The sequence below is a fragment of the Balaenoptera acutorostrata genome, chromosome 3, assembly GCF_949987535.1.
Source record: "Balaenoptera acutorostrata chromosome 3, mBalAcu1.1, whole genome shotgun sequence".
In the NCBI taxonomy this organism is placed as follows: Eukaryota; Metazoa; Chordata; class Mammalia; order Artiodactyla; family Balaenopteridae; genus Balaenoptera; species Balaenoptera acutorostrata.
In genome coordinates this window covers 173,141,359-173,157,669 of record NC_080066.1, presented here as the reverse complement: position 1 = coordinate 173,157,669, position 16,311 = coordinate 173,141,359, and the positions used below count along the sequence as shown (strand labels likewise).

The 16,311-nt window shown below is 38.4% G+C and overlaps 1 protein-coding gene across 17 annotated transcripts in view; it reads right to left on the bottom strand.

Moving 5' to 3' along the window:
* The window catches only part of LOC114236921 (EF-hand calcium-binding domain-containing protein 11-like), a 102,520-nt gene that overhangs the window by 41,956 nt on the left and 44,253 nt on the right, over positions 1-16,311 (bottom strand). Inside the window, exon 6 of one of the 17 annotated variants that reach the window (XM_057542993.1) lies at positions 2,242-2,381. The exons of 13 other annotated variants lie outside the window; for them this stretch is intronic. In XM_057542993.1, the coding sequence (XP_057398976.1) occupies positions 2,321-2,381 (61 nt within the window). In that variant the 3' untranslated portion in view covers positions 2,242-2,320. Of the gene's footprint in view, positions 1-2,241; positions 2,383-5,657; positions 5,740-11,419; positions 11,607-16,311 lie in introns of those variants that run through there. 3 more of the 17 variants (XM_057543007.1, XM_057542992.1, XM_057542991.1) reach the window with 3 other exon arrangements.

Genomic DNA, 16,311 nt, shown 5'->3' with positions numbered 1-16,311 from the left:
AGGAAGGAAATAAAACAGAAAATGCTGTCCTGTCTTTGTTCATAAACCATGATGCAGTGATACTTTCCCTGTTTGCAGTTCTAATTGCTACATCTCAGAAGATGCCAAAAGGAGGTATAGAAAGAATAGTGGAACTAAAATTAGTGGTCAAGAACCAGACAAGCCTTCTGTAGGAAGATGGAAAAACAAAAACAAAAAGAATTCAGATCCTCTAATCCAGAAACACAAAGGCTGAGGAAAGCCTACGAGATCAGGAAAGGTTTGCATATGATAATTAGAATGATTTTCCAAATCTGAAAATTAAGAGCCATGAAACAACAGTGAAGATTAAAAGAGGTCTATGGAGACAATTTCTTTGAATCATAGCTGTATGGAAATGTATAAAACATCTTATCCATGAGGTGGAACAAAATGAAAATAATTTTTAAAAATCAATAAAATGTTTGATAAATCATGGATTCTGAAGCCTGCGTTTGGATCCTGACTTTCTACTTATTAGCTGTGCAACACTGGACAAGTTTCTTAACCTCTCTGTGTCTCAGTTCCTCATCTAAGAAATGGTCGTTGTGAGGATGAAATGAATAAAGAACAGTGTTTGACACATAGTAAATGCTTTAAAAACTTTAGTCATGACTCCATGTGCAGAAAAGAGTTAACATAGCTGTCCTGACGGCCATACTGCTTACAAGGATGGCCCTTGGCTGGCCTCCCACCAACATTAAGTCATAAGAGTGGATCACTGGGCTTCCCTGGTGGCGCAGTGGTTGAGAATCTGCCTGCTAATGCAGGGGACACGGGTTCGAGCCCTGGTCTGGGAAGATCCCACATGCCACGGAGCAGCTGGGCCCGTGAGCCACAATTGCTGAGCCTGCGCGTCTGGAGCCTGTGCCCCGCAACGGGAGGGGCCGCGATGGAGAAAGGCCCGCGCACCGCGATGAAGAGTGGCCCCCGCTTGCCGCAACTGGAGAAAGCCCTCACACGAACCGAAGACCCAATACAGACAAAAATAAATAAATTAATTAATTAAAAAAAAAAAAAAAAAAAAAAAAAAAAAAGAGTGGATCACTGTGCTGAAAACTCTTCGTGCAACAATATGGTTTATGCTGAACCTCTGCTTTCCTTCTGGGAGTCTGGAATTTTGGTACATGCCAGGCAGAGAATGCCTACGTGATCATCCCACAATAAAAATTCTGGGTGCTGAGTCTCTAATGAGCTTCCTTGGGTGGCAACATTTCACACATGATGTCACAACTTGTTGGAGGAATTAAGCACATCCTGTGTGACTTCACTGAGAGCAGACCCTCGGAAGCTTGCACCTGGTTTCCCCTAGACTGAGCCCCGTGTGCCTTTCCCTTTGCTAATTTTGCTTCATATCCTTTCACTGTAACAAATCGTAGCTGAAAGTACAGTTACATGCTGAGTCCTTCCAGCGAATCATCAAAGCTGGTGGTGGTCCTGGGGCCCCATCAACACACTCAGGCATAGATTATTATTAGCAATTATTTTACACTAGGTGTAAGTACAGTAAAAAATGAATTTTAATAAATCTGGAAGTTCAAGAAAAGAGACTTTTATATATAACACCTTGATGAAAATAGAAAACATTGTATTGTTTCTTTTCGTAAATAATGGATGAAAAAAACAAGTTGAGATTCAATGGCATGTTCATTCAATTATACCGCTATTTCCTGATAATATGCTTTCATGTCACGTGAAAATAAATATTTAGCTGTTACACCTTTCTAAATGACATTCAAGACAAGAACAATAAGTGGTCAGAAATACTTGGGTACATCCTTCAAATAGCAATAGAAGATACAGCATAACTAAAATGCCAGAATCACTAAACTGTAGGAATGCATCACTAATTTTATATATTTTCATCATCTCTTACAAGTAAATGGTTAGTCTTCCCCAAAACTTAATAAATCCAATGCTCTGCCCAATAAATCTAATGTTCTGTCTAAAAAATCAATATCTGGAAAAGAGAATTTAGACAGAAAAGCCTGAGAGAAAAAGTATTTAATAATTCATGTGAGTTTCTATTTTTGGATAGTCAGACCAATTCCCCCACTGAAAAAAACAAAAATGGTAAATAAGATACTAAAACAAAACTACCTTAAAGGCACTGAGTTAAAAAGATAGTGGGGACAGGCCATATTCTTGAGGCAGCTTGAATCCAAGGAGGTTAGTGGAAACTCAGCATCCCAAGGCCACTTTTGCCTTGGGGTGTAGGTCCATATCTGAACTTGAGCTTTGGTTTTGTGGCTTCATGGGAGAAGAGGCCAGGAGTCAAGATCCAGGGCTTGCCCAACATGGATCATCTCATAGGATAACTTTCCCACGTTAAGCTGATACCCAAAGGGTAAGATGGAAGTTGCCTTGAGCAAAGAAGTAAACGAAAAATAAAAGAAAAAATGATAAGCTATCTCTGAAAGGTTATGGCTATTGATTGCCCTCATGTAGACTGGTACCCTGAATCTGAGCAAACCTTGAGTGGGTACAAAAATTTCAACCTGTGAACTTGTTTTAACACGGTCTTTTACTGATAGTATACACACACACACACACACAAATATCTTAAGTAAAATATTAGCAAACTGAATCCAACTGTGTATAAAAAAAAATAGCATGACCAAATTGTGTTTACATTTATATACACACACACACATACACACACATATATATAAGCCATTCAGCACATTAACAGATTAAAGTAAAAAACCAATATCATCTCCTCGATAGAGAAAAAGTATGTAATAAAATTTAATGCCCATTCTTGACAGAAACTCCTGTGCTAGACTAGGGAGGAACTTCTTTAATCTGACACAGGATATAATTATAAAACATCTATAGCTATGATCAAAGTAAGTGATAAAATGTTGAAGTCTTTCTCCCCGAGTCTGGGAACAAGATATTATCAACACTGGAAGTACTAGCCAGTGTAGTTAAGTCCAGAAAAAGAAATTAAAGGCATAGGATTGGAAAGGAAGAAAGAAGATGTTACTATTTTCTACTGGTATCATAATCTTCTTAGAAACACCTTTAAAAATCTACAGATAAATTTAACAAGGTTACTAGATATAAGATTGATATACAAAAATAAATTACATTTCTATTTAATTGTTTCTGTAAGTAATTAAAAAACAATTTTCAAAAGCTACCATTTTAATACCAACAAAACTATAAAATACCATATTCTAAACTCCAAAATTGCTAAGAGACTAAATCTTAATTGTTTTCACCACAAAAAAGAAATGCTCATTATGTTACCTGAGAGAGGTGTTAGCTAACACTAAGGCAGTGATCATATGGCAATATATAAATGTATCAAATCAACACATTGTACAACTTGTATACAACATTATATGTCAATTATATCTTAATAAAAAACTATAAAATATGTAGGAATAAATCCAACACAGAAAGAGAAAAACCTATTTGCAATATAGAGTAGTGATTAAAAGCACAAACTCTATACCCAGGCACCTTGGTTTAGAAACCTGCCTCTGCCATTTACTAGTTGTAGGATCTTGGGCAAGTCAATTAACCTCTAGGTGCCTCAGTTTCCTGTGTGAAATATCCCATATTACTAGGACTACCTCATAAGGTTGTTAGGAAGACTGAATACAAAGTAACAGAATGAGGCCTGGCACACAAGAAACCGTTAAGGGTGCTTTAGAAAGTGACAACCATAATCATTATGATGATGATACTGGTAGTGTGATGGTGTAGAAAATTATAAAAATTTTCTGAAAGGCTTTAAAGAATACTTAATTCAATGGAAAATATACCATAATCATGGATAGGTAGGCAATATCATTAAGATGTCAATTGTCCAGAAAATCTGCAGACTCAATGCAATGTTAATTAAAATGTGAACAGAGTTTTTGTCTCTCAATAAGCCAGTTCTGGAATTTAAAACAAAAGACTCAATATAACCAATACACTGCTGCAGAAGAGAAGTAAAGAGGGAGAGTAGCCCTACAGATATTAAGATTTTATGAGGACAATGTGGTATTCGTGCAGGGATAGGGTAAGTGACCAAAGAAACAGAATAGAAAATTCATAAACAAAGGCAGAATGGCAGAGCTGTAGAGAAAAGAGGGCAGTCAATAAAAAGAGCTGAAAATATTGGTTATCCATATGGAAAAAAAGTGAAATTAGGTTCCCACACACTCTATGCCATACTAAAAAATCAACTCCAGAAGAATTAAGGACTTAATTTACAAGAGCAAAACTTTAAAAATTATGAAGAAAATACGAGTATTTCTCTGACCTTGAGATAAGAAGGGGTTTCTTAAATAAGACACAATCACTCTACTACAAAAAAATTTATAAATTCAAACAAATTAAATTTGATTTATATTTCAAAAAAGACACCTGCAGAAAGTGAAAAGATGAGCAACAAACTGGGAGAAGACATTTGTTACCTGACAAAATATTTGCCCCAAGAACATGTATAAAGAACAGGTTCAAATCAACAGAAAATGCAGCAGAAGAAAAATGGGTAAAAATGACAGACATATTTACAATATACAGATAGACAATATACAGATATATAACAAACATGAAGAGATATGATAGATGAATCATTATTAATCAGGGAATACAAATCAGGCCCGTGATGAGTTATTATGCCCACTCCACTAGAAAAGATTAAGAAGTCTGACAATACCAAGTCTTGAAGAAGATACAGGTCAACAGACTCTCTCACATACTGATGATTGGAGTGTAAATTAATACAAATGATTTGGAAATATCATTTGGTATTATAATATTTTGGCACTAAGTAAATATGCCACTTTGGAATAATTTACCATAGCACTTAGCTTATTTATACAACCTGCTGGAAAGACTAGCATGTAAACACTAGTTAAATAAGGAAGGAAAACAGTGTACATTACTTCCATAAAACTAATTTAAGGAAGTATGATAAACAGTCCTTTTGACGCTAAGTAACTAAAAAGATGCCAGCAACAAAAAAGCCAAATGCACTGAAACCTATCAGTCAAGGAAATCTAGCTGTAAAAATACACACCAACTTTATATAAAAATAGACAGTAAAGCCATGATTCTATAACATATATACTACAGACTGAATGTTTGTATTCTCCCAAAATTCTTATGTTGAAACCTAACCTGCAAGGTGATGGTATTAGGAGGTGGGGACTTCGGGAGGTGATTAGGTCATGAGGGTGGAGCCCTCATGATTGGGATTAGTGTCCTTATAAATGGGACCCCAGAGAGCTCCCTTGCCTCTTCCACCATGTCAGGACACAATGAGAAGACGGCTGTCTGTGAACTAGGAAGCAGGCCCTCACCAGACATGAATCTGCCAGCACCTAGATCTTGGACTGCCCAGCCTCCTGAACTATGAGAAATAAACTTCCGTTGTTTAAGCCACCCAGTCTATGGTTTTCTATTACAGCAGCCCAAATGGACTAAGACACCACTGCAATGGAGAGCACACTACGCTGTGGCTGAGAGACCTTGTTCTTAACCTTGATTTTACGCCCATCTCGGTGTGCAACCTTGGGTGGATTATTTAAACTCACATGTGTAAAATAAGAGACTGTACCAAGTGCTCTTTAAGAATCTTTTTATTGGTGTCTATAACCCTATAAGAAACTATTCTTATCAAGAATTAGCAAAATCGTGATGTAATTTCCTTATATAAGTAGCATGATATTTAATCCAGACTCAAGTGCCTTTGGATAATAACAATGTCCACAAGCTCTGAGGAGAGAATGAAGCATTAATAGAGCATTACTATAGGATTAGTTAAAAGAAAAAGTTGTTTTCCACACATAGAGTTTCCAAGTGGTGGATGAATTTGCTTTTTGGTAGATCAGAGGTGTTTTATGGTACAGCCTATTAACTACACTGAGGGGAAAAAAAATCATAATTTAAGTATTAAGATTTAAACATGAAGCATTAAATTCTATAATGTCAAAGAATCTGAAGAGTAACATAAATCTTGCAGAAACAGTGTTCAAACAGCCTAATATAAAATAGCAAAGATCAGCAGTTGTTCAAAGACAATGTAAATACTTCAACAGGCAGAAAACACAAGACCCTATTAGTATGCTCAAGTGATACGACCCACATTCTCTATATAATTTTAGACTTTGGACATGTCAAAGTCTATTAAAAGAGAAAGTCCTTTGATATCCCAGATAAATGTCTAAAGATACCCTAATAAAAAAATGAAAATACAAGCCACAAACAGGTAAAGATTTTTTATGACTCATAAATGAAAAAGGATTAGTACTGAGAATATACAAAGAACCCCTATAGATTAACATAAAAGAGACAACTCAATATTAATACATGGGCCAATAATATAAATAGGCAATTGACAGAACAGGAAACCCAAATGGCTAGCAGACATGATGCTGAACTTTACTAGTAATCAGGGAGATTAAAATGATAATAAAGTGCTATTTCACACTCATCAGCTTGGGAAAAACTACAGAGTTTGATAACAAGTGTTGATGAGGATATGGATAGAAAGGAATTCTGATGCACTGATAAGAGAGAACGTGAAAGACCACTTAGGGAGCAAGTCGGGTTACAGATTAGCATGGCTCTGACCCTGCCATTCCACTCCTAGGTACATGTGTTCTACAGGATAGCTCCCACATGTGGACAAGGAGACACTGTAGCACATCTGTGATAATAACAAATGAGTCTATCAACAGGAGAATGGATATATAAATTATGGGACACTTATATAATAGAAAAAAATGTTCCGGGGAAAACTTGCTTCTCCCTGTCTATTTCCATGCAGAGGGACCTCTTTTGGAGTAACATTCCCAGCCTCTCTCCACCTCCTCACTCATTCCTCCTAGAGAAACAATTGGTGTCCCCTTCTTCTTTTCTCTGTAAGAGGCACCTGACTGTGTGGGGCATACACAGTGCTCTGCTCCCCAGTGCTATGTGGACAGAGCTCCGGTGGGGAGTCCCAGGCTAACTGCACAGCCTGTGATTAGAAGGGTAAACCTTCTATTTAATCCTGGCTGCATACTAGCAAGCCTGTCCCTCCAACAGAGCTATCTCACAAATAAAGCTGATATTTTTATCTACCACTCTCTAACGCTTGCATCTATTTCTCAGTTTATTCTAGATGGCAAGAGAGGGTGCTAGTTATTGTACCTCCTCAGGCTTCAACAGAATACTATACAGCAGGGAAAATAATTGAAAGATGCCAGTATCAAGGGGGCTAAGTCTTTAAAATATAATAAGAGAAAAGGCAATGTGCATTTATGTAAGCTTGAAAGATAAAACAATACTATGTATTATTTAAAATATATAAATCCATATCATAAAATATAAAGACATACATGAATGATTTTAAAAATTCAGGATAGTGGTTATCTCTGGGGCAGAGGAAGGGAAATGCAACCAGGCAGGGTGACCCAGTGGACTTCTCAATCATGTTTGGAATGGAATGTTTTGTTTCTCAATCTGGGAGGAACATACATATTTTTTTCAGCCTCAACTATTTCAAATACACACACACACACACACACACACACACACGCACGCACACACTTACATACCACATGTACAGCTACAAGAGAATAAGCAGCAGAGCAGGAGAAGCTACGAGAACTGCCTGAAGTGGCCTGCCCTGTTAGTCAAGCCTGGCCAGCTCTTTTCCAGACCCCCTGGAACCAAGCCAGTGGGAAGAGGGATTGTCCATGGCAGGAGATGGATACTAAATGTAGTGCTGGCTTCTACAGTGTTATTCTAAACAGGAGGAAAATCTATTAAACCACAGAATCAGCGAGAGTTAGAAAGGATAAAGCAAAACAAGAATCCAAGGAGTGGAATTACTAGCAGCAAACCATTGAAAGCCTTCTAGAACTTACTTTTGCTAGAATGAAACCTAAACTATTGCCTTTAAAAAAATCTTTTTATTAATTATCTCTAAAGGAAGATTCAATAACTGCTGTTAGTAATGCATCTCAATGTCTTATAAATCACTAGAAAGTTTAATTCAGTGGAAATTTTCAGTCAGTATATTATGACTACATATGGTCTGAAGATGCACAGAAAGGAGATAATCTGTATTATTTCCTGATTCCCTAGGCTAAATCAGACACTCTGAATCATCGCCATAATAATAGAACAGAGTCTGCAAATCTGTGTTGCTTCATTTAAAAGAATATATATATTTTAAACTTCCATATATATTTTCTTAAATTGTTAATTTTTAACAACTTATTTCCTCCAGAAGAAAGGTATTTAAATGATAAATTCTTTTTAGCCTGATGCACACGCAGGCCTCAAAATCATTTTTTCTTGTCTTGTGTCTCCAATGAAGAGGAACAAATGAAGACTATGTTAACATTACAAATCACTGACATTTAGACTAGATATTCGGTCCTTAATACACGTTATGATTTGCAACCTAGGGATAAATAAGATGTTAGAAAAGGTAGCTGACCACCGACTGAAATAACAGATACAATGCAGGAAAGTTGCTTTCCAATGAAAGCCTATCACATTTTCTGCTGCATCAGTCTATAACTGCCCAGTAGACTCATCAGTTTCTTGTGCCCAGCATGGATTCAGAAAATATCTATTGAACAGAATTTAACTGATAATTAGAAAGAAACATGGGAAGATGGTGAGGATCCAGGAAAGGATACTACAGCCCACAAGCATGACTTTGTATACTGGGAATGCTCAGAAAACCTACACATCTTGAGGACTCAAACATCTTTCTTTAACCCTTCATCTCCCTGCTTACAAGGTATAGAAACATAAATATGTATTTATACAATATGCTGAGATATGGCATGATACAACACAGCACAGAGAATAAAATAATACCGTATCATATGGGGCAGCATCCCTGAATAATCCATCATCTTGCCCCCCTCCACCTTTCAAATTTCACTGCAGATCTTGCCTCTTGCTCACTGCAATCCAGCCACTCTGGTTTTCTTTCAGTTTCTCAATCCTGCCAGGCTTATCCCCACATCAGAGCCTTTTTAACTGCTTTCCCTCTTTCTGGGCAGCTCTTCTCCCAAACGGCAATCAGCTTTTCACCATCTAGGTCTTATTCCAAGGTGACCCTCCCAAAACGCCTTCCCTTACCTCTCCATCAAAACCACCCCCTTGTCAGTCATTCTTTCATTTCTTCTGTTTTACTTTCCCTATAGCACACTATCCCTACCTGAAGTTAACTTGTTTGCTTACGCGGTTATTGCCTGCCTTCTTACTACTAACTGTGAACTCCTTGAGAGCAGGGACCTTGTTTGCTTTGTTCATGGCTCTGGCCCTGGGACCCAGAAAGGGACCAGGCACACAGTAGGTCCTCAGTAACCATTTAATGAATTAACAAAAATATGCCTGCTCAATTTAAAATCCCTCAATTTCAAGGCTTTTTCAAAGAATGTAACAAATGCATTCCCTATTTTACCAAATTCAAAATCCTGAATATTGGGTTTACTTAAAAATGGGGGAGGGTAGAAAAAAATGGAATAGGATGAATATTAGAGAGCCGATCCCACTGCAAAGTGAATGCTATTATTTTACATATTTTTAATCACACTGATCCGATCCATTAAAAACCAAAAATAAATCCTTCCACTATTTTTACAGTAAGCACTAATTTAATTATATTCTGTTACTACAGCTATTACATTTTCTATCCAAATTGCATTGTACTTTTCTAGCAATGATATGAGCTATCTCAATATGTCGCAGGTATTCTTGTAGTCTGAGAAACAGTAAGAGGTGAAACACAATATGAACATATTACTGTATAAAATGCTTATAAAATGTCATTCCTTCTCTCAGCCAGAAAAAGGAGATACAACACATTAGGTCAATCATTAGGAGAGTAAAAGCCCACGAACAATGAATGCATCTGTGTTATGCATGAATCTGGCTCTCTTACAGGTCTACTAGAATCTGAATAACTGTGTTTCACTGAATACACATTTAAAGGAGAAAGTCATCCCTTAAAAAAAAAATTCAAGAATCATTCAAACATAATTTTACTGGCACAGTTTCGGAATCTATCTTGAGGTATTCCAAGTGAAATTTAGAACTCCTCATTTTTCAAGCTGACCTGTTACAACTAATAGGTTTTAAAATGATGAACAGCCACAGAACCATAAAAAAGATTCCATTTTATAAAACCAAAGATCATTCTATCTGAAATGAAGTTTCACTTTTAAAACATCAGACATTTGAAAAAAAATCATACGCTCCTGGAAGCAATGGGCATTTTCCATGAAAGAAAATGTTACTGGGATACAGCAGCAGCACAGAAGTGAAATATACACTGTCAAAGAAAAGCTGGTTTGCTATTTGGCAAATACAGAGCTTATTTCCATATAATGGGTAGGAGAGAAGGGGAGGGGAGACTCCAAGATTATGTTCAGGAAATTAGGAGAGACAAAACAGAAGTATGGTATTAGAGCATGTAAATAATCACAATTTATTATCTACTTTTAAGACCCCTTTCTACTGAAGTGCAGAACTTTAAAATGCAGTAAGACTGTGGTTAAAGAAGCATTTCAAACTATATCTCCTATTTGCACACAGTAGGACAAAAACTCAGGGGCTAATGGGGCAAAAGGTATGGCTTCCGATGGAGTCCTTTTGGGGGTGGGGGCTCCCAAGATCACCCTCAAGTTTGATGATTTGCTACTTTTTCCTCTGTCCTTGGGTCAAAGTAAGTCACAAGGTCAGCTCAAATTCGGAGAGAGAGAAATAAATGCCTCCTGATGGCAGGAGAGTCAAGACCCTTTGCAAAGGCCAGCACCAACAGTGGGCAGGGAGAGGGCTGGTTGTGGCCATTTTTGCAAACAACCGACCACCGCAATCTGTGAATGCACGTGGCCATTTTCCAGTGAACCGGGTCTCTGAGTAATATGGCTTTGGTGGATTAATGAGAGATCTGTTAACTCACTGAGTTCGATGTGAGAGATGTGCTATAGGGACCATAAAAATTGCTATCCTCATGCATGCACAAGGGACATGGAAACTTGCACCTTGGGGTGTACAGCAATGTTCTGATGATCGTGAGGGGTCTAATCTCTGCCCCTGAGCACCTGTGAGAGACAGATCACACACAGGAAGAGCAATATAAGGCAGGTAGCACACACTTAGAGCAAAATGAGAGGTTGGGAAGCTACCATAACAAGCACTGGGAAGAGGTGGATACTCACTGAGGAATGGACTGATCAGAACACATGATAGAGGAGGAACCCGACCTCAACCTGAGGGAGGAGCAGGGCTCACAGAGCAGGGAGCAGGGGAGGGGACATCCCAGAAAGGAGCTATCATGCACAACGGAGGCCACACGGAAAAACAGCAACATGTGTTTAGGGAACTAGATCATCGCGAAGGAAGTGAGAACAGAACAAAGTAGGAGCCAGAGGGTAGCCAGCCTATGTGAATACTGAGTTTAGAGTTTGTTCTTACAAATGCTGGTGAGGATGTGGAGAAAAGAGAACCCTAGTGCACTGCTGGTGGGAATGTAAATTATGTAGCCCCTACGGAAAACAGTATGGAGGTGCCTCAAAAAGCTAAAAATAGAATTACCATAAGATCCAACAATTCCACTCCTGGGTATATACCTGGAAAACATGAAAAAACTAATTCAAAGAGATATACATAACCTGATGTTCATAGCAGCACTATTTACAACAGCCAAGACATGGAAGCAACCTAAGTGTCCATCAACAGATGAATGGATAAAGAAGATGTGGTATATATATACAATGGAATATCACTCGGTCACAAAAAAAAAAAAAAAAGAATGAAATTCAGCCATTTGCAGCAACATGGATGGACCTAGAGAATATTATGCTTAGTGAAATAAGTCAGAAAGAGAAAGACAAATCCTGTAGGATATCACTTATATGTGGAATATAAAAAATAATACAAATGAATATATATGCAAAACAGAAACAGGCTTACAGATATAGAAAATAAATTTGTAGTTACCATAGGGGAGGGGGAAAAGGAGAGGTGTACGTTGGGGTATGGGATTAATAGATACAAACTACTATGTATAAAATAGGAAAGCAATAAGGATATGTTGCATAGCACAGGGAATTACAGCAATTATCTTGTAATAATTTATAATGGAGTATGATCTGCAAAAATACTGAATCACTATCCTGTACACCTGAAACTTACATAATATTGTAAATCAACTATACTTCAATAAAAAAAAGAAATTCTGGCCTTTAGCCTCTACACTTAGATATAAGGCCTAGACCCCTGGACTAGGGTAATGGGAAGAGGGCTGACAGCACAAAGACACTGAACAAGCAAAGGGACTTGGTGACTGAATGGATTTAGAGCAAGGACAGAAAAGGAAAAATCAATGGCTGTGAGAATGAATCTGAGAAAATCGTGGTATCACTGACAGAAATAGAAAGAAAGAGCTGACCTGAGGACAAGGAGAATGACTTTTGATTTAAATATGAGATGAACTGAAGGTGACAACAAGCAACTTGAAACATTTTCAGCTATACGTTAACTGTGTGACTTTGGGAACATTATTTAACCTCTCTAAGCTCAGTTTTCTCATCTGTAAAATAGGAATAATAATAGGTGACTGTGAGAATTGAATGAAATAATGGCAATGCCCAGCACTCACTAAAGCACTCGAAAAATGACAGATATTTTGGCCATCATTATTATCCATCTTATTTGACAAATTGCCCAATAACTCTTTTTTGTCACATGAACTTATGACTATCTGATACACCTCTTATCAGGGTTTTTTCTTTTTTGTGTTTTTTCCCAATACAACTGAGATAAGTCAGAACACTCTATTCTAATTGCAGTCCTTGTAAATTTTCCACAGCATTAGAGTCTGAGCAATTTACAACCTGCAGGAGGCTCCAGGTCTATGACAAATCCATCACTGCAAACCATTAGACCTAGTATGTCAGCTGATCCAGCTGGATTAGATGTGAACATTTGAGGGCTATGGTTTTCCCTATGAAGCAGTAGGTTTATGGGGCTTCTTTACATTGAAAACACGGAAAGAAAAATGCTGTACATGATTTAATAATAATTTGCAATATATTAAGGATCCCTTTGAGATGAAAGTTTTCTGTTTTGCTTTGTTTGTTCGGGGTGTAAGAAAATAAGATTAAAGAGAATAAGATTCTAGAGTAATAATGTAGCCATGAAGGGTATATTAGCAATGGGGAAACTGAGAGAAGGTAAATTCCAAGTAAATCTGAGAATTTAACATTGTAATTATCAGTAATGCTGGGCAGTGAAACACAAATATTTATCATGTACATGGTAGGTGCTTAATAAATATTTGTTAAATAATGCTGAGTGAAACTGATGATGGTGATTGATGAAACTCATGATGAAATTGATGATCAGTGAAACTGATGAGCAAATTATTTGCTTGCCCTTTGCTTCATTTCTGGCGATTAGTTCACTGTGCTATTAATCATAATTTTCTTTCAAGAGTAAGTAAACAAAAGGTATGGAAACAGAGAATCAAGGTATTTAAAGCTAGAAGTCCTTTAGGAGAAGAAACTGAGGTCCAGGGAGGTTAACAGACTTGCCTAAGTCAACTCCCCATAACATGAGATCCGAGCCTGAACAACTAACCAACAGCCCTGGGCACATCCCACCACCCCACGATGGAGAAGAAAAGAGTTACGGAGAAGCTCAAGCCAGTCAGTTTTGTGATTAGTTTGAAGATCTAACAAAAGGGTGAGATGAGTATACGGATCCTGAGAAACAGGGACTTCAATTATTTAAGCCATAAATGTTTCTCATTATGATGTTTAAACAGGTCATGACAGCCTAAAATACAGATTTTTTTGTTGTTGTTGCCATTAATGCACCCACATTTTATAGTATTGCAGTATGAGGTTTTTGATTTTTTTTAAAAATAAATTTAGTTATTTGTTTATTTTTGGCTTCGTTGGGTCTTTGTTGCTGTGTGCAGGCTTTCTCTAGTTGCGGCGAGCAGGGGCTACTCTTCACTGCGGTGCGCAGGCTTCTCATTGTGGTGGCTTGTCTTGTTGCGGAGCATGGGCTCTAGGCGCACGGGCTTCAGTAGTTGTGGCACGCGGGCTCAGTAGTTGTGACTCACGGGCTCTAGAGCACAGGCTCAGTAGTTGTGGCGCATGGGCTTAGTTGCTCCGCAGCATGTGGGATCTTCCCGGCCCAGGGCTCGAACCCGTGTCCCCTGCACTGGCAGGCGGATTCTTAACCACTGCGCCTCCAGGGAAATCCCATGAGGTTTTTGATATTTTTATCAAAAGATTTTATGACCAAATTGTCAGAAATCAGGGAATTTTATAAAAAGGGTGTACAATTTAGCTTAAGTGTTTTCATATATCCACAGCCTTAGGTCCATGAAAAGGCTTATAGCCATAGATTATATAGCTCTATTTTTGACTGCAAAAATTTATATGCTGTCCAGATCTTTACTCTACTGAAATTGAACTGGAAAAGGCCCTTAACTAAAATTCCTTCAAAATTATAAATTGTAGTAGATCTGACTGATAAAGAGATTCAAAAGCACATGGGGAGAGATGTAAAAGGGAAAGAAAGGCGAAGATTCTCCCTCGCATGATGTGTATGCCTATTTGTGTTTCCAATCTGGAGTCAGAATGTCTGAGTCAAAACCAAATTCTATCAGTTACTGTGATCTTAGCCAAGTTACTTGGCCGCTCTGTGTCTCCGTTTCCTCATCTGTAAAATAGGGGTAATAAGAGTAGCCACCTCGCGGGGTTGCTGTGAGGGTCACAGTTAAGACAAGCAAAGCATTTAGAATGGGGCTTGGTGTCCAGTAAGCACTCTGTGTGTCATCACACCCTCAGGTCTACTTACCTTTCCTGTTCCATCTCCTACTCTCTTCCACCCACTCTTCGTCCATGCTCTTCTCTCTCCTGGATGCTTTCCTTCCAAGGATTCTTCAAATCCTAACTCAGTTGCTAAGTTCCTCGATTACCCTGGCTGGAATTAAATCCTCTCGCCTCTCTGTTCTTCTACAGTAGGTACCATTTTCTACTTACAGTCACTCTGTGAAAGACTGTCCCTGTCTGATTTGTTCCTGTAGCCCTGAAAGTACCCTTCTCAGTGTCTGGCACATGGCATTCAGCAAGTATTTGTGGAATAAACCAGTATATAGGGAGAGTTGTCTTCTCCTGCCTTATCAACTGGTAGCTGTTATTATCACTATTATTAAGGAGGAAAGGCAGGTCCTAGGAGGCCCAAACTACTGATGCAAAGCTGAGGCAAACATCGTGACTGTCTTTTGGAATAAAGCATAATTTATGAAATGCAAAGCTAATTTAATTTCATGAAAATTCAGAGAATTTCTGGAACAAAATCAACGGACAATAAAACCTCAGGTTTGAAAGGAAGCCAGGTTGGTCACTACCCGGACTGGGAAGGGTGTAGTATTATTACTGTCATCTGTCGATTACCCATTGTGAAGAGGCGTGGCCCTTTCAAGATTAATCTCATTTGCCTGGGGTAAATTATCCCTGAAGTCAAAATCCTTTTATGTTCTCCTGCTTCTTTCTCTCTGACAGTCTAGACACTTTCATAAAATCAATAATAAACAGTGAGTGCCTACTATGGGACAAGCAGAGTGTTTTTCATGCATCCACTCATTTGATCCTTCAAACAACTCTATGGTGTTGGTTCTCTTAATATCTGTTATTTACAGGTAAGGAAACTGAGGCACAGAGACATTAAATAACTTTCCCAAAGTTTACTGGCTAGTTCAACTCATCTTATTTCAATCCATCTCCCCACATTTATTGTCCTATATGGGGGTGGGAAGGGGATCAGTGTGGAATATCTGGAATATTCAACTGCTGGTGGGAAAAAGGGCTAGAAGAATTCTTCAGGGGCAGGTCAGGTCTGGTCTGCTAAGGGCCGGGCAGGAAGTGCCAATCGTACGAGCTGCAATGAATTTCAGGGGTCAAAGGAACCCAATGAACTCAGGCTAGATCCCCAAATCCTGGGGGAATCCACACTGGTAGGCAAAGCAATGGACTCTCTGGGCAATGGTAGTATGGGGACTCCAGCAGACATTCCAGATGACACAGTCATTTCAGAGCAAGGATCAGCCAGGAGCTGGGAGAAGGTGAAGTCCTGATCGTCAAGACAGGAAGCTAGAAAAAGGGAAGGAGAGTCTGGGACAAGCCTTTGTGTTAATCAGGAAAATGTAAGAAGCTGGATGTGCTGAGCTGGACTCACATTGTGGGGTTAAGAAGGTGAGTTTGCGCCGGGGGGGTCGCTGGGATCAACCCAGATAGAGGTTATTCCTCACACTGTGAT